Source organism: Borostomias antarcticus (genome assembly GCF_949987555.1).
Source record: "Borostomias antarcticus genome assembly, chromosome: 2".
NCBI lineage: Eukaryota > Metazoa > Chordata > Actinopteri > Stomiiformes > Stomiidae > Borostomias > Borostomias antarcticus.
Window position 1 is genome coordinate 5,819,833 of NC_140235.1, and position 23,332 is coordinate 5,843,164.

General features: G+C 48.3%; 1 protein-coding gene across 1 annotated transcript in view; it reads left to right on the forward strand.

Annotated features, from left to right (window-relative positions):
* The window catches only part of ccdc88ab (coiled-coil domain containing 88Ab), a gene marked incomplete at both ends in the record, with an annotated part of 76,009 nt that overhangs the window by 7,425 nt on the left and 45,252 nt on the right, over positions 1-23,332 (forward strand). Inside the window, 3 exons of the mRNA XM_084461562.1 lie at positions 2,302-2,410; positions 15,822-15,891; positions 22,715-22,773. Coding sequence (XP_084317688.1) covers positions 2,302-2,410; positions 15,822-15,891; positions 22,715-22,773 — 238 coding nt within the window. The remainder of the gene's footprint in view (positions 1-2,301; positions 2,411-15,821; positions 15,892-22,714; positions 22,774-23,332) is intronic.

Here is a 23,332-nt window from a genome sequence, read left to right on the forward strand (position 1 = left end):
TATTTCGGTTCAACACACTTGCTAGGAACATGAGACATTTCATTCATGAAGAAAAGCTTTCCTATTCCAACCCGCCCAACGCCATAGCTTTTTCTGAGCGGGATCAGCAGAGCATCTTCTGGATGCTTCCGTCCACTTTGCTCAGAGCTCCATCACAGCCGCATGGAGGCTCCATCAGATGGTCCTCATGCAGAATGAGGTCAGAATCAGACCACAGGACAGCCATCTGTAGAGAGAGAGAGAGAGAGAGAGTTGGAGGGGGGGCAGACAGAGAGAGGGAGGGAGAGAGACAGAGATAGAGAGTTGGGGGGGGGGGGGGGCAGACAGAGAGAGAGAGAGAGAGAGACCCCAACACTACATCACATGGGTTCATCTCCCACTTCTCCTCAACCATGGTGAAAACCTTCTGCAGCAGAATCCGAATATCACGTCATGTCCTGAGCAGCCCCATGGCGGACAAGGGCACAATTCCCATGCATGATTTTCTGTTCCTCTCCAAGCACCGAATGAGCTGACATCAATATTGAATCAGAGTTGACCCCGTCCCTGCTGCGGTGCCTGTAGGAGCATTACACAACCTCCCTCAGGGGGGGGGGGGGAAGTGGGTCAAGCGTGTTCAGATGGGCTAGGGATAGGACCGGGTCGCATCCTATAGCCTGGTCTGAGGTCAGATCTATCAGCCTTTCTCTCCAGGGGATGTAATGGAAGATGCTGCGGCTGCTATATTCACCGACAGCTTCTGGATACGCGGTGACCGACTGACTCACTGAAGGCTATCGACACCAGTTCAGTCAGTTTCACAACACCGCATCACTAAATGATTACTGAATGCAGGACTCAACAGCCAGCTATTGATTGTAGGATAGATTGTTGGAATGTGCATTCCTCACATTCTGAGAGAAGAGAAGAACAGGATTGTCCGGTAGTAGCGATCAATCACAGCTGTTTAGAAGCGTCTTATCAGTGAGAGGGATATCGGTAGTATTAACATACAGGTGAATCCAAGGTGTAACTTTACTCCAGGGATTTTGAATATGCAAATAGTGTAGAACGTCTGTGTGTGTGTGTGTGTGCAGGTTGACACCCCGTGATAATATCAGCATCCACTCTCTCTCTCTCTCTCTCTCTCTCTCTCCCTGCCCTCAGGAGAGCAACACACTCAATCTCAATAGGGACGCTCTCCTTGACTGAAGTAGAGCACTATCTCTAAAACGTGTGTGCGCGCACACACACACACACACGCAGAACAGCTATTAGTTCTTTCTCTGAAATTACATACAATGTTGTGTCGCAGAAATTTGACCTGATTCTCTAATAGTTCCCCTCTTGGCTTTGATCAGTAGTAGTATACTAGTAAGAAAAGGATGGAATTTGAGATGTGCCCATGCCTTTCACTGGTCAGATGAGACCTACACAGTAGATCTCCAACACAGAGACGTCTCTCTAGGCTGGATGGTAGACTGTGGTAGAAAGGCAAAAGTATCTCTCTCTCTGTCCCTCAGGGGTACAAGCTAGGGGTCATCAACACAATCATGAGAACTGCCATGTTCATTCATCGGCTCATTCTCACTCTGCTGTTAACTCTGCCCTTTCACCCACCGTCTGACTGACTGACCGTCACACGGTCTGACTGACTGACCGTCACACGGTCTGGCCGACTGACCGTCACACCGTCTGACTGACTGACCGTCACACGGTCTGACTGACTGACCGTCACACGGTCTGACCGACTGACCGTCACGTGACGCTCGACCACTCACAAGATTCACTGCAGCTTGAGAAAAACTCACACGTAGGGATGAGACGGTATGGATTTTTGCATTGCGGTATGGTACGGTACAGTATCTAGTTACACGGTACGGTTTACGGTATTTCACGGTATACGGCATTTCACCTCCCCAACACACACAAAAAAACAAGTATTTTACTTTGAAGGAACTACAGTGCAACACATGATGGAAAATACACACTATTGTAATTAAGCTCAGTTTATAATAGCAAGCTTATATTAAATTACAAAATTAACTGTTGCAAGCAACTTGAAATGTGAAGTTTCAGCAGCGCATTATTGTGTAATACCGTAAACGTAATACCGTAAACACAGGGAATGTCACGGTTCTAATACCGTGGACATTTTATACCGCGGTCCACGGTTTTACGGTATACCATCTCACATGCCACTTCGTGATCTCGGTTCACTTTTCTTTCATAAAGCATGTCCCTTTGTTACTCCCGTGACATTTTTTAGCGGCAAACTACTAAGGTTTTAAACACAGTCTCCCCCCCCCCCCCCCCCCGCAGAAATCCCAAAGCCACGGTCCAGAGGACGAACAAGAAGGTGAACAACGACTCGACCCTGCGCATCCAGAACCTCTCCATCCTCATCAAGCAGATCAAGTCCTACTACCAGGTGAGCGCTGCTCGTGTCGAGGGAGGAGAATGAGAATGAGACCGGGGACATCTGGTGTCGGACGCCTGTTTTTGTTGTGCTGCTGGTTTTCCTCGAAAGCCGCACGTCCCTCGCAGCTGTTGTGAATCAATGTGCGCCCCCTCTCTCCGCGCTTGGTGGTAAGAAAGATATTTTGAGTTTCTGTGAAGAGATTGCTCACTATACACTCAAACATGCGCATTAATCAAGCTTCTGCTATCCCAAACGCGCGAGCGCGCACAAGCACGCGCGGCGCATAAACAGCGATATTTGAACGGCGTGGGCGTGTGATGTGGTCGGGGTGACCTCTATCCAGATGTCAGGGAGGCTTGTATAAACACGCGGGCAGGGCAGACATGTCGGGAGCACAGACTCCCGGCCCCTGATGTGGGTTCTCCATCGCACGCTTCCCCCGTTCAAGGTCTGAGATGGATCTGGCCTTCATCTCGTGAGATATCCCGTGTTCAACTGAACCCTAAATTAAAAAAAGGTTACCACGGGATAACCCCCACGGACATAACCGACTACTCTAAATTAAACTGCGTGGCATATTTGGCTTCGGTTTTGTGCACAGGAAATGAGGACCTCATGGCCTACTGCTAGTTACTCAATGGGGCAGTTTCGCAGATGAAGCCGGGACTACAGATTCGATGGAAGACAGTGAGGGCAGTGAAACTGGCTCCATAGGTTTGTCCCCACTGTAGAGCTCATGTGACTGCTTACAAGCTACAACCTGAACAGGTCTGTTCGATACGTGTGGCATCTCCAAGCACAGCTCACTGTGATGTAAGAAAAGACGCCCTATTACTCTGATGGTCTGGGGGGGGGAAGAGAGGGAGTAAGATCTATCAGTCTCTCTCTCCAGACGATGTAATGGTCTCTCCAGGGGATGGAATCTCTCTCTCTAGGGGATGTAACGGAAGATGCTGCGGCTGCTATATTCCCCGACAGCTTGTGGATACCCGATGTCCGACTGACTCACTGAAGGCTATCGACACCAGTTCAGTCAGTTTCACAACACCGCATCACTAAATGATTACTGAACGCAGGACTCAACAGCCAGCTATTGATTGTAGGATAGATTGTTGGAATGTGCATTCCTCACGTTCTGAGAGAAGAGAAGAACAGGATTGTCCGGTAGTAGCGATCAATCACAGCTGTTTAGAAGCTTCTCATCAGTGAGAGGGATATCGGTAGTATTAACATACAAAGATGAATCCAAGGTGTAACTCTATTCTCCAGGGATTTTGAATATGCAAATGGTGTTGAGCGTGTGTGTGCGTGCGTGTGTGTGTGTGTGCAGGTTGACACCCCGTGATAATATCAGCATCCACTCTCTCTCTCTCTCCCTGCCCTCAGGAGAGCAGCACACTCAATCTCAATAGAGACGCTCTCCTCCTCTGACTAACGTACAGCACCGTCTCTCAAACACGCACACACACACACACACACACACACACACACACACACGCAGAACAGCTATTAGAAAATCAATTGTTTTCTCTGAAAATACATACAATGTTGTGTCTCAGAAAATTGACCTGATTGTCTAGTTCACCTCTTGGCTTTGATCAGTAGCTGTATACGAGTAAGAAAAGGATTGAATTTGAGATGTGCCCATGCCTTTCAGACGCCCTATTACTATGGTGGTCTGCGGAGGAAGAGAGAGAGAGAGGGAAGGAGAGAGAGAGAGGGGGGGGGGGGGGAGAGAAAAAAGGAAGGAAGAGAGGGGGATGGGGCTTTCCTAATGACAGGGTCTGCTGTGCATCGGCGTGTAACATGGGCACCATGTTATGAAACAATCAGATAGGAATCCAATATATAACACACAGGACTCCACTGGGGTTTAAATCCTACACACACACACACACACACACACACACACACACACACACACACACACACACACACACACACAGACAGCCAGACAGACATGGAGCTTATGATACGTAGCTATCAGTACATCTGCCAACCTCAGGGTAGAGGAGAGCTCTGGCAGACCGACGATGATAAGAATGCCAGCCATGATGATATGATGGCCGCTGAGAGTGCTGGAGGAGATATGATCAACCTCGGGGTGTCTTCTTCTTGGCAGCCTAGAACTGTAATGAGGAAGTGAACGTGACCCAGCATGCCGAGAGCTGAGGACTGCAGGAATGCGGCGGGGTTAGTGGATGGCTGGAGACGTCAAAATGCAGCGAGAGGAGGAGGAGAGGGAGTTCCCCAGGCCTTGGTTCCCTCCAGGGTTGGGCTCAAATAGTGCGTCCTATTTTTGAGTCCAATAGCCTTTTTCCTCTCGGAGAACAAATTTGACTTCACTTCCGTTTGCGAGGGTGAATTTAGATTGAAACCCTATACCCACCCCGTAGTCCTCTGCAGATTCAGCGGGTCTCAAGAGAACCATTCCCAATCCCACGAGGCCTGTTAGGTTATTGGAGACGGAGAGGGATGTCCACCCAGGCGATTAGACGCTTGTTAACTCCACCGCCAGCCCCCCTGATACAATCTCCATTACATGTCAAACGTCCCGTCAGACAGACCCTCACACACCTAAAACAAAACAGCTATTGTATCCCCACCCCCCCCCCCCCCCTCACACACACACACACACACACACACAAAATGGCTTTTCGAGTAATCTGTAACCAAGCCAACAGGTCCTCTTCCCCTGAGTTTCCACTAAGGTGAAATAGTGGCCAGTGGGGTCAACTAAGAACACCAGCTAGCTGTGGCGCGGTGGAGCAGTAGCCTTAGCAGTGCAACGTAACAAAGGATGTGTTGTTCCTCTATTGTGGCAGCCATCAATCCTCTGGCCGTCCCTGTCTATAGGTTGACCCCATGGTTGATGTATTTTCTGTGGTCAGTGTCTATTAGGTCCGCCAGGGAACCCCCATGTTTCCTCGGCCTCTTTGTGTCCAGTCTCTGAATGATCGTTCAGGGGCTCTGCCACCCACTAATCCGCCACTCTGTCAACTGGAGACCTGTTGGCGACTCAAAAGTGTTGGACAATAACGATTGCTCCCAGAGTTGTGGTGCTGGCTGGAGTAGTAGATCTAAATGGATCAGACTCGTTACGTTTGAGTGGAGTAGACGCATACAGTAGATGGGAATTTGGTTCTTTGTGTGAATAACAAAAGCACTTGATCACTTGGCCAAATGATCACAACAGAAGAACGCCTGATAACTTTCCTTTCCTTATTTTCTGCTGTTTCCCGGTGTAGTGGGTACTGGGTAGGCTGTCAGTGATGAGGTATTTAGCAGATTACCAAACAAAGGCAGTGATTGCTGTACCAAAACAAGCAGCTCAAAGTCTTAACCAGTGGCATCATGTGAGAAATTCAGCAAAAAGACCCTGCCTACATCTTACCCTGGGTCAAAGGTCGGTCAATGGGCCAGACACACCGTCTCAGAGACCTCTACTGATGTATGAGGAGGAGGGATGGATGGAGGGAAGGAGGGAGGGAGGGAGAGAGGGGGAGAGAGAGAGAGAGTGTTTCAAATAAGTGATTCTATCTAGAGCCTTTCAGTGAGAAATATGCAACATCTTTATAACAGGCATCATCCAATGTCATCAAAAGTAAATTGCTTTATGCGGGTTCAGTCTGTTGGCTCTAACATCCAGCCCTGCCTGAAACACATCAGGACACACATGCACACTCTCTCTCTCTCTCTCTCTCTCTCTCTCTCTCTCTCTCTCTCTCTCTCTCACACACTCACTGTCTCTCTGTCTCAATCTCTTTATCTCCCCCTCCACACACTCACACACTCACACACTCTCACACACTCACACACTCACTCACACTCAATCTCGCACTCACCACCCACATCCTCACTTTGAGGTGGCCTGCTCAAGGTCTGCTCAGTCAGGCTGTTATTCAACACACATTGAGCGTTTTTGATTTCCTCTCTCTTGTGGTCCCAGTTTTCCCGTCCCTACTTAAACGCTCAAAATTAACTTTCCAGACAAGTTTTGTATGGTAGTGAAGTGGAATCCATTTTGTCCAGGTTTTCTGCTAATGCAGTTTGCAGCATAAGCCTTTACGCTACCAGTGTGTCTGTCTAGCGACAGTATAAGCTACAGTACTGCTGCTAAACCCATCATCAGGATCACATCGCTCCCTGGCTCATAGTACAGTTTGGCTTCTGTCTTGTGTCTGCTGGGACTCTGCAGCGCTCTAGTCTCTTCAAGTTCCTGGAAAAGAAGAAACATTTATTGAGTTACAGATCGGGCTGAGTCAGCACAAAGCCTCCTGGAGCCGAGCTCGGTTATCTTACTAATTAACCCTCCCCGCTAACAAGGCAGGCGTCAGGCCCAGGCTCCCCGAAACTCCTCTGGGACGTTCCTCTCTTGTCCCCCCCCCCCCCCCCCCCCCCTCTCCTCTCACAGGATCCCAGCGGCTGCGTCGACACGTGGAGAATGACTTTGTGCCGAGGTTGTAAAAAGTGGGCCGGGCTACATACTGTATTTCCATAATAATGGTTTTCATTACACGGCGTCAGCTCTCAGGGCTAGCCATGCATACAGTACTGTGTTCCAACGTCTCTGCGTTAGCGCTTATCGGTAGCACAGGAAGGACCGGCTGTCTAGACACACGGCTGCTCTTTATGTTCGGAAAGATGGAGACTGTGCATTAGAAGAGGTTTTCTGGTATTGAGAGACCATACAGGGAGGGGTAACTAGTGTGACTAAATCATGATGTAAATGTGAAGAGTAGGCCAGTGTGCTATAGGCACGTTGGGTTTGGGGTGTGGTGGTGTTCAGGCTGTAGGCACGTTTGGTTTGGGGTGTGGTGGTGTTCAGGCTGTGGCTTGAGGGTCGGTGGTGTTTTCACTGTCTGGAGGAAACAGAAGGGCCCATTCACATGTAGCTAGCTAGTCCCTCTGCCTCTCTCTCTCTCTCTCTCTCTCTCTCTCTTTTGCCCCCCCCACCCACCCCCTCTCTATCTCTCTCTTTTGCCCCCCCCACCCACCCCCTCTCTCTATCTCTATATCTCTCTCTCTATCTCTCTATCTATCTATCTATCTATCTATCTATCTATCTATCTATCTATCTATCTATCTATCTATCTATCTATCTATCTATCTATCTATCTATCTATCTATCTATCTATCTATCTATCTATCTATCTATCTATCTATCTATCTATCTATCTATCGGGCTCAGTTGCCCAGGGTCATGTGTCTTAGGGACTATACTGTTTAAAAGAGGGGCTAGGCTCTCTCATAACCCACATCCTCCCTGCTGCGGCAGTTAATCCTCCATATAAGACATTTAAAGGTGTAGTCCGCTCAAATTACATCCTAACATTATTATTCATTGCAAGATGCATGCCGATGTCTGGATGATATCTGGTTTGTAGCTGTATTATTCTGTATAGTAACTCAAGCTTGTAGAGACACAGAGCTACGACTTCTTTCTTTGATCACAGATATGTGGTTTCTGTGTCTCTACATTGATCCTCAGGACCCAGTGGGGTTAGTCTAGAGAGATCTGGTCTGGTATAAGGGAGTCTGGGCTCCAGCCTGTTTGACCCACACAAAGACGGTCTGTTAGTAGGACAGGAAGAGGAAGGCATAGCTAACCCAGCTAGCACGCTAACAGCCCAGCCCAGGCTAGATGATGATGTTGTTTTTTACTTGGACTCCATCATGGAAAATATTTCCAGGAATGCCAGTATTTGCGTTCCTTGTTATTATAGCTTTTCCCTCAAGCCAGAGGTTATTTTTATTTCTCTTGAATCGCTCTTCGGGCCTTCCTCCACTTTCATTTCATTTGGGGGAGGCTGCTGCAATCCCCAAGTGATTTACTTCCATCATGACCGTCATGAGCCAATCAGTTTATTAGGGCATGTGCTAGCTGGAGGCTAAATGCCTGTTATCATGCAGGCTCACTGGGCTAAGTGTCCTGTTGACGAGCTAGTAGCCACTAGCTTGTAAACACCCCTTAGACACAGATCCCTCACTATCCTTTCCTAGATGGCATATTGTTTCAAAGCTCAGGCCTTCTATTTCTGTCACAGACGCAGTAAAGATATGATTAAAGCGGGGCCACTGAGAGTGGAAACGCTGCTGCAGGGTGTGTCCGAGGACAACTTAGAGAGACTGTGGTGTGACTGTGTCATGTGAGTCTGTGAAGTGCGGAGAACAGCATTTTTTTGAGGGGGGAAATGGTGGATTTTTCGAAATATCTAACTTTGTCATCTACTTCCTAAGCATCACAAAGTCTTTAGGTCTTAAGCGCGCGGTATATACTTGCTATTAACTACGTGTCGACCGTGCCGCAAAATACACGCATCACTACATCACTACTAAACAGCAAGTATATTGCGGGCTTAAGAACTTTCAGTTGTCACATTCAAAACACAGAAGAGCTCAAGCAAAACCTTCGCAGATTGAAATAGCATTAACTCAAGAGTGTGTTAGGAACGCACGGTATTAAGTTCCTGTTTGCTGAAGAGTGTCCTATGTTCCGAGGGCTGCAGAATTTTGCTGTGAAAATGAACACGGGGGTGCAGTGCATTCCTTTTACAAGTGGTACACGTTTTGGGGGGATTAAATGAAAGTGTGTGGCCGTAGAACGAATCCAGTGACCAAGAACTGTCCGTGATCTGGCCAACACTGAGCCTGTGACCTACTGTCCCATCGATAACCTGGCCATAAATATTCTGTTAAGCCAGGTCAAGATAGTACAGTGAGTGTTTTTGGTAGTCAGCCTGGGTAAATGAAGCCGGTAGTTCCTGTCAGCGGTGTGCGACCGTTAATGAGTGGCAGGCAGCGTGGGCTTAGACCAGGTAGGTTCCAGACCAAGCCCCAGGGGAGGGGGGTGTGAGGGCTGTGCTGCCCCAGTAGAGGGGCCTTTGTCCTGGGCATGGACAGCAGGAGCAGCCCCCCCCCCACCACACACACACACCTAGCCTCTGCAGCCCCAGGGCCCCCTAGAAAAACCACTCTAACTGATAGACTGAAGCAGAGAACAAAGGGAGAACAGGACTAATGGCTCGTTCTCTCCTCCCTCGCATGCTGGAGGTCTGTGGGTCCATCTGGATGTGTCATCGTATTGCTTGTTAGGACCAGCTAACAGGGATCTCTGGACACTATTGACTCGGTGACTCCAGGAGTGAGGTCATCTGGCCAGCAGGCTAGATACCCTCCCACTGCGAGTAAAGCCTCGGATACACTAGAAAACTTTCACAATCTTAACAGATTATGAAATGACTGGGAGTATACACTAGACCACTGGCTTCTGCAGAAAAACTGGGTATCGCACATTTAACGACTGGACCAGATGGTGACGAGTTTACACTACACGATTGCGTCCAGAATCTGCTCAAAAATATCAAACATGTTTGATATGCTCCGATTCGCTCCGACTCAGATCGGGACAAGTCTGTTCTCATCATACACTTGCCGATTTAAATCTGTACCCCTCATACACTTATAGATTTCTGTGCCAAATTGTCACTCCGACTACCCCCAACTAGTGCAGACTGCTGCTGACTAGGACAGACTCGGCAGGATTGTGAATCGTGTATAAAATCGGGCATAATATCTTGCATCCTCAGCTTCAATGGATGTAGCCTACAGTCGATGAGCTAGTGGCACGCTGACATCTATTCAAACCATCTTACCTGCTTAAATGTGTACCTCATTTATTTTAGTCATTAAGCAGATGCTTTATCCAAAGCGACTTTCAAGAACTTTTCGAAATACAGTACATTTGTCAAGAGCGAGTGAACCGACTGTACATCCCGACTGTACATCCCAGTCCTTTTCCTTTTAGCGTTATTGAAACGAATGATTGTCGTGTGTTGGGCTGGTGCAGTGGTCACTACAGGAAGTGACCTGGTGTTCCAGCGCTGCAGCTGTTTTAATAAGCACAAAGCACAAGTGTGCCTCGCCGCCGGCCTAGACGGCCGGACCGCAGCGGCGTAACGATTCCCACCGCGCTCCAGCTCGTCTTTCCTTCCTCGACACGAGAGCGAGGCTTTCCTCGCATCGATTCAACGGTATCAGCAGACCCCGTCGCGCGTGGTGTCAAGTGCTCTGGGAGGCTGCGCCGTCCTCGCTGACGGTCAGGTGTCGGAGAGAGAAAGAGGAAGCAGGCGGCGGAGCAGCCCCTCCCTCCTGACGCTGCCGTTTCCTCTTCTCTTCTTCTCCTTTCCTCTCCTCCCCTCCTGCTACTTTCTGTCACGTTTGAGCTCTTCCGCGCGCTCATAATCTCAGCACGTCCCCCCGACAGCAGCAGGGAAGTCCGCAGTGCCTTGGAGAGAGCGTGTGTGTGTGTGTGTGTGTGTGTGAGGGAGTGAGGGGTAAAGACACACACACCCACACACACACACACACTCAGGCACACTGAACATCCACCAGGATGGGGAGAATAGACCCATCTTCCCGTTGCTATGGAAACCTTCTCCGAGTCTGCAGAATGGGTGTGATTCAGGCTTTCAGGGCTGAGCTGGCGACTACACCCCTCCTCCCTCTAACACACACACACACACCCCTGTCTCATTCTCACACACTCTCTCACACACACACACACACACACACATGTTGACATACAGTACACAGGCACAGCATATCTCTCCTCACACATTCTCTTTTTCTGTATCACTCGCTCTCCTACTCTTTCTCTCTTCTATCGCTCTGTTTCTCTCTTGCACACACACACACACACACACACACGTACGTGGTGGCGGCACAATTGCCGCCCTGTTTGACTTCTGCCAGCAGCGGAACCTGGTCGAAGGGGGAGGGGGGTAGCGGGGGTCTGCTGCTCAAACAGACAGGGGTCCTGTGAGACCAAAACACTGCAGCCTCAGAGCCAACCCCCCAGCCTCCCTACACAAACACACACACACGCACACACACACACTGGTTATTGAGTGAACAGCCACATCCAGCCTCAGCATGCTAGTAGTCTACACCCCTAAACAGCTGATGCTACAGTAGCAGAATCCTGTATTAGTGAGAGAGAGATGGGGGGAGAGAGGGAGAGAGAGAGGGAGAGATGGACAGAGAGAGAGAGGAAGAGTGAGAGAGGCTAGTACTGTCCCTGCAGAGTATTAGGTTCCAGCATGGTGTGCTGTCAGCAGCAGCAGAGTAGACTGTATTGGCGTGTAACACACTAAACCGGCCTCCAATACAGCAGTCCTGAGAAGTGGCCGTCTACCAGCCCAGTCATCGTCTGTCTGGCTGAGCGGAACACGACCCAGTCCTGAAGAGCCAGCGAACAAGAGGCTCTGATCAATAATACAGGAGGAGGTCGACCTGGCCCTGGGCCTAGCCTGGCCTGGTCTGGCCTGGGTGGGATGGAGAGAGAGAGAGAGAGGAAGGGATGGAGAGAGGAAGGGAGGGAGGGAGATGAAGAAGAAAAATCACCTCTTTGTCTCTTACCGTTTCTCACCGTTTCTCTAACTCGCACCTCTGTCTTTGTCTGTATCTTATCTTTTTCTGTCTCTGCCCCCCCCCCCCCCCCCCGTCTGCCCCCCTCAACCTCTCTCTTCACACCAACACGTCTCCGGCTTCTACCCAATCGTAGCTCAAGCATCTTCTCCATATGCCGTCTTCTATACAAGGAGAGCGTCACTGTCATTGTCAGCACTCTGACAGACGGGGGGGGGGGTTTGTCATTTCAAAGAGGAGCGCGTCAACGTGACACGCTGGGTGCGCTGTCTGTCTGCTCCTGCAGTTTCTTGCATATTTTATGGATGGACGGGTCTGTAAGCCCCAGTTAGCTTGAGGCTAATCCTAACGCCGTATTCGAACACACCCACTTTCCCTCCTGTAAATTAGCCTGGTTGTTAGCGCGGCGCTAACTCTAACGCCATTTTGTGAGCCACACTTCACGCTAGCTTTGTTTTTAGCATGCACTCATTGTTATTCTCTTTCTCTAATTCTCTATAGTCATGATGCTTTCGATAGGGAACTAAGTATGCATAATGTTCTCCTCTTGTGTTTACATTTGGCCGATATCCACCCCCTCGGCGTCAATATGAGCGTTAGCTTGGGGAACTGATGAGGTGGGTGGACAGGCTAACAGCTAACAATGACAGACTGCTTCTGTGGCTTGACCTGAATGTGCGGTCTGCTGACAGCTCACACACATGTGCCCGTCGGGGGACAGGTGTGTTTTGAAGGGTAGGGTGGGGGTGGGGGGGAGTGTGTTTGTCTGTAAGGGGGGAGGGCCGCAGATATAACTGGACAGGTGTGTGTGTGGGTGTGACCAACAGTTGCTGTGGTCTGCAGCCTGTGTCCTGACTCAGCAGCTCGAGCTCGAGGGTGTCCAGTCCCCCCTCACCAGGACTGAGAACACGGTTCTACCCAGCAGCTGGGCTGGGACACATCTGACTCATCACATGCGGAGACAATGGGATTTTGTTTACATCTATGTGGATTTAACTATACTCATAGGGGCAGCGGGGGAAATGAACAGGTCTGAACCACCAATATTTGTTACTTAAAAACTAAATCCTCTTGCAAGTTTTATAATATGTGAATTTCACACTGCGCTGCACCAGTATGCATATCTAATCGACCCTATAGAGCCAACCAATAGAAACGCTGCCCCTAGTGCCCCTAATAACCTAGAGCAAGGTCTCAAACTCACACACATCCATGTGTGGGCATCATCTGGACAATGGCATAGTGGTACTGTGTATATAGTGGTGTCTGGAAGTAGCCTACATGTTTATTCTGTCCCAGACATGTGAGCATGGCCTTAGGAGGGCACATGTTTCAGTGTAGCCCTGGGTAAAAAAACATGGTCAAATATCTCAGCATATCACAGCTTATCTACTAACAGATGACAGCTAAAAATAATGATTGTTTGTGGCCTAATTGGAATACATGTGCAGTTGTGCACTCACATCTGTATGTTTAAACAGTCTCTGAAAGGCTACAGCACATCATGTCCCAGTGTAGCTCCAGGTCTGTGAGGTCAAATATTAGAAAATAGTTGTCTTTGTCCGTTTTTGTCTTTTAGTAGATCAGTGTTTTTTCAAATTATGTTCTAGCAAATACAGGGCATAAAAATTATTTTAGCAGGTTACTGTATTAAAACAACACTCTCCTTGAAAAATCAAATAAAAATCATAGTTTTAGACAAATACATTTCTCACGGGTTTAAATCAGTAAGGGGCGCAACCGTTTGCTAATGCTGGAGATGCACCCGGATCCCCCTAGCAGGGCTGGGAATTGGGATCTCAGACCCCTAGGGTCCTCCAGCCTATAGGGATAGTTTTCTCTTTCTTTGTGCCGTAGTCTACTCTCTCATCTCAACTGACAGGAAACCATGGCAGATTCCCTTTGTGTAACCTTGGAAGCGGTTGACCTTGACCCCCCCGCTGACCCTCCCTCCTCAGTGTCTGTGACTGCCGTAGCGTGACGACCAGCCTCCCCACACATCCTGTCAGGAACAACCGTGCGTGTCTGACTGCGTTCCCACATACTGTACGTCGTCTTTCATATACCGGGGGCCTGTAGCTTTAAATGTCCCTCCGCCGACAGACGGCCAGATGTGAGCAGCAGTCGGCCCCTCCCCCGCCACCCCCCAGCCCACAGCCCAGAGGATTCTGGTCTATATGTTTCAACAAACATGCGGTATGAAATGTCAAATCCAGAAGGCTAAAGTAACATGAGTAGACTACACAGCGCAGCAGCGCACACACGGCACCGAGACGCCCTCACCGGAGATGCGATTCACCTGAGAATGCTTTGTTGTTTCGGGCCACATTGAGAGTGTTTGCGGTCAGTCTGTCTGTCGTTCTGTCTGTCGTTCTTCATGAGCTAGTGATGCAGTGGGCCTGTGTGACAGATGGTCCCGAGGGGGGGCTCTCCAAAAACTCTGCATTAAATGATAAGCTTCTTACTCATTACATCAGCAAGAAAGCGCACACAGAGAGGGTGCAGACAGGAGTTTGCCTGGGCCGCCATTAAATATTGAAGGCAATAGCCCACACGTGTTTCCTGCTTGAGGAAACACTCTTTCATTTACAGCGGTAGTCGACCGTCCAGCAGTTTTGTGGAGGTGAATGTTATGACAGAGTTGTGGAAATGAAATACGATCATTCATTGTGGCTTTGAACACTGCAGATGTCGCCACTTCCGCTGATGTCATTTTGATATATGGAACGTTCTGGCACGTGTAGATATTTGTGTTAATTAAGCCTTTTATTATCGTTGGACAAAGAGGCATCCGAATCTTAAACTGTAAAATGGAGAATGCGGAGCAGCACAGATGACCAGGTCATCACCCCATAAATAGAGCCTACTGATAATTATGGTCTGTGGCTGTTTGGCCCATAGCCCAGAAGGCTACACACACACACACACACACACACACACACTCTCCACACACACAGTCAGATAGGTCATTATCACAGGACCAGCTTGGTACTGATCCAAGTGGGATGGTGCGGCCCAGCAGTCTGCTAGAGATTAGACACGCATACAGTGCACGCACATGCATGCACACGCGCGCACACACACGCACACACACGCACACACCAGGACCTCATCTCTAGTTAGTCAGTAGCTCCAGAGGCTTAATGAGAAGTTTCTTTCATTCAGTGATTTCTATGGACACTGCAGAGAAGAATTGAAGCTGATGTACCATTCAAAAGAGTACAACAGTGTGTGTGTGTGTGTGTGTCTGTCCGTTTGTCTTTCTCATGGTTGTTTTTCTCCTTGAAGTCCTATCGTGTGTGTGTGTGTGTGTGTGCGCGCGCGCGCATGTGCAGTATCCTGGTTTCATGATAGACACCTGAAAACCTTCTGGATAAGTGGACATATGAGCTTAAATGGACTTGACAAAGACCACAGTCACATCACCAGACGGCCACCCACCCACCAGCGTTGTCACAACACATGCATGTACTCACACACACACACACACACACACACACACACACACACACACACACACACACACACACACACACACACACACACACACACACACACACACAGGATGGATGACATCATGACCCTCTGCCACATGATCCTGCCGCTTTGTCCATTGTTGTTCAGATTGATACCGTTCCGGGGGGCATCCCTGTGTCACACAGTGTTTGAACACCCCGCTGAAACCCTTCCTATCTCCTATGATAGACTTGATCAGAGGAAGGTATTACAGTCTGCCTGTAAGGCTGTGTGTGTGTGTCTGTGTGTGTGTGTGTGTGTGTGTGCGCGCGCGCTTGTGTTTTAATGTCAAGCATGTGCTCTTCCAGAGAGTGGAATACATTAAATATATTGAATGTATTGCATTGAAGGTTCGTGATTAGTATTACACTGACGTTGTGGTTTGTATCATATTCTCATAACCCAGGGTGTCATACTTTGTGACGATATCTGACTGTGTTTTCTGTGTGTGTGTGTGTGTGTGTTCCTTCTCCAGGAGAGCCTCCAGCAGCTGGTGATGATGCCCCTACCCAACGTGCTGGTGCTGGGGAGGAACCCTCTCTCTGGTACGCCCGCCTCCCTCTCCACCTGGCCTGCCTCACCCCTGAGACGCCCACCTGGGTCACACTCTCTGGTCACACTCGTTTACACACACACACTCATTTACACACGTTTACTCACCAGGCATCACCAGGGCGTTCCATTCCAAATAGGCAAAAATATCATCCCAATCATTGTGGGCAAAAAGAAAGAAGGAAGGGTATTTTTTGTGCCTGGAAGCAGCTTCAATCCACCACTAAGAACAGATCATAACATAACAGTGTAAATGTCATGTAGACTAGAGGTTCACGTGACACAGAACCCCCCCCCGCTCTTGGGCGTCTGTATCCTATTGTTGTCACTGAAGGATCATCAGTCTCCATCTCAATAACACACACGCCCACACGCTTGATTATACGATGAAAGATAAAAAACATCACAATGTAATTAACTTCAGAACTTTCATTTGGGTAAACAAAATCACCACGAGTGCAAAAAATCTACAGATAACCGTGTCTGACAACATTGTGTTCCCTAAGCAGTCTACAACGGAGAAATGTGTGCAGATTGTTGCCAGGTCATTCTTTTGTGCGGTCCTTCTGGGTGCAGTCCCCTTGGCTATTAACACACTGGCCTAAAGTGTTCTGGTGACGAATAGAAAACCACACAAGGGCATCATATCTCTCCTTGTCCCCATCGATGTATATTCCCGGTCTACAGTCAACGGCCTCCACACACAGCTGGGGAGGTTTCTGGGAACACATGGCCGGCAGGTTACTCAGCTCTCCATTTATTTTTTCGGAGAACATTTGCCCACCTGGCGCTGTGTTGTCTTCCCCGGAGTAATGGAGGCACAAAGTGATTCTCTGGCTCTCAATCAATTTCGAATTCCACATCTGATCCCCCTTCAGACTCTCAACAATCCAGGTTTTGCAGAGCTGCCAATTCCTCATTGTTACTTTTTTTTTAGTCAGGCATTTGGTAGACTGATCGCTCAGAATAGTATGACTTGAATTTGAGTTTCTGTGTCGCATTCATTGTCTCAATGCGGTAATAGGGCCATTATGCAAATCCTTCGATGTGGCAAGTGGTGCTCGAGCTTCAACAAAACAAAAGAAACGTGTCTAACTCATTTTGTAATCATGAAAATGTAGACATTGTAGTATAGATATTTAGTAAAAGTCAGGGCAGGGATGTTGAATAGTCACTGAGTAATTTAAAATTGTGTTCAACAGCGACCATTGGCGTGATAAACCGCAGTTGGAGTAAATCAGCTCTGTAATCAGTTTTCCAATCATCAAGGATTTGTGTGCAGATTAGATCTCCCAGCCAGAACCACACATTCTTTGTTCTTTATAGATTTACGGATCACTATTGATGTTGCAGACGGTCATCAAAGAAAGAAAAAGATAAATAGCCATTCATTCCATTGTTACCTCTTGATATTATCCAGGACCAGACTCTTAGTGTTGTAATTGTAATTAGTATTGCTATGTTCAACCTCAAACACATGGGTCAGCCAGACAGGGTCTGGTTCCTACGCCAGCCCAGCCCAGAACTGACAGGCAACATTCCTGTGTGTTACCTCTGTGTGTGACCCTTGACCCTCAGTGTGTGTGTGTGTGTGCGTGTGTGTGTGTGCACGTGTGCCTGTGCGTGTGTGTGTGTGTGTGTACACGTACGTGCGTGCGTGTGTGAGAGAGAGAGAGAGTGTGCGTGAGTGTGCGTGCTTGCGTGTGTGTGTGTGTGAGAGAGAGTGTGCGTGTGTGTGTGTATGTGTGTGTGTGTGTGTGCGCGTGCGTGCTCCCCAGGGCCAGTGTTGGAACCAGGGCCATCTGAGAGTGATTGGGCATGTGGCTTTTATTAGAGAGCCATTAGAACTCTGGGGCTGGGGGGTGGCGGGGGAGGGAAGCTTTATCAACATGGTGGGAATCCACCCCGGGCTCGGATTTAACCTACTCTGTACAACACACACACACACACACACACACACACACACACACACACACACACACACACACACACACACACACACACACACACACACACACACACATCATCATCATCATCCCCCTGCTCTGTGTGCGTGTCTGAGCCTCAGTGTCCGGCGGTGATCTGGCCAGAGCGTCTTGAGAGCGTCCATCAGCGCCGTCCCCAGGTCCGTGTCTCCGCCGTGTCCCCCCCCCCCCACCTCTCCTCCGGACCCACAGCCAGGCCTTCTGTTCCACACGCTCTCACCCCCACTAGCCTCCTCCTACCGCACAGCCTGCTCCGCTCAGCACTGCTGCTGACAGCACCCTGACCCAGGCCTGTCAGATGCCAGAGCTGTAGATGCTGTGTGCTAGTATCCCCCGTTCTGCAATGCCAACTGTAGCAGACAACTGTTCTCTGGTGTGACAGGTGTGATGTGTGTGTTTGTCTGGGGGTCAGGCCGCTGTTAAGGGTGATTTTGGGTGTCCCCCGCAGTCCAGTGGGAGTAACGGGGTTAGGATAAGTCAGCAGTTTGGGTTTATTTATTCAGGATCCCCATTAGTTATTACCTCAGTGACAAATATTTTTCCTGGGGTGCACACAAAAAATAAGACAAGAAACTCAAACATCGCTCGCATTATGTAAAATCCACAATATCAAACAAAGTGAAATAAAAATAAGAGACAATAAGTATTTCTTGCATTCATAATATTGTCATCTTGTATTAACAGTATATTGTTAAAGCAAACCAATACTAACTAGACACACAGGGTTAGAACAGTAATCGATTTTCCATTCCATTGATTGTTGGTATTGATTAAGTAGAGCACCTACAGGGATCTGCTCCTCCCCATACCGATATCCTGCTGCATTCTCCTCATTCCTCAGGGATCAATAGTAGCGAGCTTGTTAATATTTCACTAACCCAAGTCATGCCTCGAGCTCCTCTGTTGTCGGCATAACAAACACGGCTGAATCTGACCTCTTTCATCAGTGCTCTGTGGAGCCTGAAGATAATACAGCGTTCTGAAAACGGACGCGGCCGGAAAACAAACCAGGCCAGTGCCAGGGAGTATTCTGGGCTCTGTTGTGTGTTTGTGAGAGGTTAAATATAAGGGTCTACTGTGACATATTCCTCGGAAATAGCTATTTCTTATCAGCGAAGGTCTTAAGACACCACATATACAGAGCGTCAGAGAAAGAGAGAGAGAGGGGGAGAGAGAGAGCGAGCGAGCTGTGAAGTGATTTACGAAAAGCCAATGTTTCTAAGCAGAGCAGAGGGCTGCAGATAAGAGATAGGCAGCCTGCTCAAGATGAATAATTTATATACTGGCTAACTGAACTGAGCCGAGCATGACTGAGAAGAGAGAGGGAGAGAGATGGAGGGAGAGGAAGAAAGAAAAGGTAAAGAAGAGGGGGAGAGAGATGGGGGAGGTGTGGGGAGAGATATGGGGGAGGGAGCGAGTCAGAGAGAGGGGGGAGCTGGAGGTGAGGGAGGGGGGGAGGAGAGGAGTGGAGTGTGAGGGACAGGCAGAGAGAGAAGGAGAGAGGAAGAGGACCGACAGAGGATTAAAATAGACTAAAATGGAGGATTAAAATGTCCCAGCAGCAGGGCCGTCTCTACGAGCTTTGTTATGATAGTGCTCTGTCCTCCGCCACTGCACCCTCCCTCCTTCCTTCCTTCCTTCCATCCTTCACTCCTCCCTACACACCCCTCGTCCTTCCTTCCTCCACTCCACTGACAGGAAGTGGGGAGGGGCGGTTGGGGGGGGGGGGGGGGGGGGTCACACGGACAGCGGCTAGCCCCTTGGAGATCCACGCCACTTCCTGCTAGGGCATTGTTCAGAGGAATAGGAGTGTGTGTGTGTGCGCGTGTGTGCGTGTGCGAGCGTGCGGGACACCTGCTGATAGGTTAAAGTATCACCCTGGCCATTTAGTGTCATCTAATATCAACACAATGTCACTCTCTGTCACCACGATGACTACCCAGTCAGTGTCAAACAGCAACATTGAGTACTACACTCTCAGCAGTCTACCCTGAACAGGTCTCTCTTGTAAATGAGACCCTGGGTCTCAATGAGATTTTTTACCTATGAATAAAGGTTAAGAAAATAAATAAAAATCAGTAAGAGCTTTGTCATGCAGCTTCATTGTGATGACATAGAACCAGTCCCATAGGGTTGCGTTGACAGGAAACTCCACCCAGCCTGTCTCAAGACGGACACTCCACGGATGTCTCCATCTGACCCCGGCTTGTCTGACCCTTCCCACAACCTTGCACTGTCACTGCGGACCTATCCTAGCCCTGTAACCCCCACTGGACTGTCACTGCGGACCTATCCTAGCCCCGTAACCCCCAATGGACTGTCACTGCGGACCTATCCTATCCCTGTAACCCCCACTGGACTGTCACTGCGGACCTATCCTAGCCCCGTAACCCCCAATGGACTCACTGCGGACCTATCCTAGCCCTGTAACCCCCACTGGACTCACTGCGGACCTATCCTAGCCCTGTAACCCCCACTGGACTGTCACTGCGGACCTATCCTAGCCCCGTAACCTCCAATGGACTCACTGCGGACCTATCCTAGCCCCATAAACCCCAATGGACTGTTACTGTCAGCTCTAGATACTGGGAGCCTAGATACTGGGAGCCTGTGTCTGGCCCAGAATATGGAAGTTGTAAATATAGGACAGTGGCTATTCATATCTGAGGAAGGCTGGACCAGACTTTGGCCTGTGACCCATTTGCATATATGAGATGGCAGACGGGTATATCCTGTCTTCATAGAGTAACTAGGATTTGTGAATCACTGCTATCATATGTTATTGCCTAGTTTCATGCATGCACACATCGCCAGAACATACTTTTCACTGTCATTCCTACTGTTTTACGGCTGTTTATGGATAAATGTTTTGCCTATGGTGAGTGTTTAGTTTGTGCTGTGTGGCCCATGGTGAACATGTCAGCTGCCTAAGGCTGATAGTAATCTGTGTTTATAACCTTGCATTTATAGCTTGGCTCTACCCTTGGGGCAGATGATGATGATCTGGCTTATCACACACACACACACACACGCGTACACAGACACGCATACACACACACACACACACACCACCACCACCACCACCTGCCTTGTTATTCCTCGAACCACAATCCTACAGATTACCTCAGCCATGCAGAGCCCCTGAACAGCTGTTTTTGCGTTTCATCATTTTATGACAATCTGCCCTGGCTTCCTTACAGTAGCTGAGCCTAGCCAGGTTACAGCACGCCTGGAACAGCCCACAAAATACCACACTATCTTTTGATTCGAATAGTACTGAGCAAACAGTAACACTCCTCTCAAGTAAATTGTTAGTTTAGTGTTCATCTGCGGACCCAGAAGTTCTCGCTTCTTGCTGCAGCGGAATCTTCTGGGGGAAAAACCTTGATATTCGTGGACACCAATGAAAAGGGGTTTTAATGCAGGGTTTTTCCAGGAATGCAGGAATTTTTGGCGCCCCCCAAAGAGATTTTAACCAGAGCCAAAGGAAAATCACCAGTGCCAAAAGGCAAAAAATTTAGAATAAAAATGCCAATTCAAGTTCTCTGCAAATGTGTTTGATAGCTTGTTTCAAGTGCAGCCCATCCCTCTTTCTTGCATTGTCCATGGTTTGGACCACTAGTAATCATAATCTATTTATCATAATTAATAGACAGGTTATCAGTATCTTAAACATGTTGTCTTCATATCCATTTTGTGTCATATCGGGAGATTTCCTGCGGACTGTGAAAAGTGAGCTCAGTCAGAACGACAGCAAAGAATATAGTCCTATGTGTGCTGATACTGTAGGCTACTCGGCATAAAACAGAGGTTTCCCCAAAGAACTGTGTGCACATCATCACCCTCCAAAGACCCATTCTGAGCCAGGAAAAACTCTGTAATGTGCGCGAGGATGATTGGCCCATGCAGATAGTGGGCTGATAGGAGGCCGATTTGGCCTCTGATTGGTCACTGACCGCAGCTTTCCACTTTTCCTAGTCAAGTCCTGTATTCACGAGCTGTCGACATATTTGGTACATAAATGTGATTTAGGCTACTTGGACTTTCTTCCACGTTAACTCACTTTGTTGGCAAGCTACACTTTTCTAATTTTATGGGGTGGGTCAGTTTTTAGTCCTGAATACAGGTGCATCTCAGAAAATTATAATATTGTGGAAAGTTCATTATTTTCGGTGATTTAATTTAAAAAGTGAAACTTTCATATAGATTCATTACACATGCCACGCTCCACGTTAATGCAGTAATTTGTGCAAAAGTAGCCCCCACCAAGTATTAAGTGTATCACTGAACATACTGTACAATCATAAAGATTAAAACAAAAAAGCCTTGAAATATTTCACTTAGTGTAATGGATCTAGAATACATGAAAGTTTCACTGTTTGAATTATATTTCGAAAATAATGGACTTTTTCCCACAATATTCTAATTTTCTGAGATGCACCTGTAGACCCTCCCGATGACATTATGTTCAAATGCAGCTGGGTTTGGAAGGTAGGCGCTGGCTCCGCCCCACGCCCATGCTCTGTAGCGTTTTATTCCAGACTAGTTTAGTGTTGACTGCAAAGATGTTAAAGCAGTGTTCCCTTCATGTCAACGTGATCATTCTGATTCTGAAAATAAAATTATTCTTTTTGAGGTGTGACTACCACCAACTGTCCGTACTGTGTGTGTGTGTGTGTGTGTGTGTGTGTGTGTGTGTGTGTGTGTGTGTGTGTGTGTGTGTGTGTGTGTGTGTGTGTGTGTGTGTGTGTGTGTGTGTGTGTGTGTGTGTGTGTGTGTGTGTGTGTGTGTGTGTGTGTGTGTGTGTGTGTGTGTGTGTGTGTGTGTGTAGAGCAAGGTCTGGAGGAGCTGAGGAAGCTGCTGTTGCTGCTGTTGGGCTGTGCCGTCCAGGTAAGTCTCTTCATACACGTTATAATAGAGTACCGGACCCTCTTTGGACTGGACTGGACTGGAGCTGTTCAGAATAGTCTCAACATCGTCCTCTCTCATAACAGTCTGGATAGTGTTCCTTACTTTCTCTGTACCACACTTTAGTGCTCTGTACTATGTATTGTTCTGCAATGTTTACTAGCTCTGCTGCTGTTATGAGTAACACGTCCGTGTCATACTGTAACTCCATTGGTAACCTGCTGTGAGTAGTGGCCTAAACCTTTCCTGTAGGATGACAAACGCGTGTCTCTCTCGATACCTTTAAGACAAGTTCTTACTCACCAACATTCAAACATCAGTGACCTTGCCAGCTCTATTGTTCAAGGTGGAAGGAACACAGACGCAGGTCATATGAGTAACCGTGACTCAAGCTAGCGTTACTGTAACTCTTCCCCAGTTTGAAGAATAGCACAGCTGTGAAAACACAACAGCAGCCAGCTAGAGTCTAAATCACCTTTTATTTTCCACCATATTTCTATGCCTTATGTACTTGAATAAAGTTGATTCAGCCTGATCAATT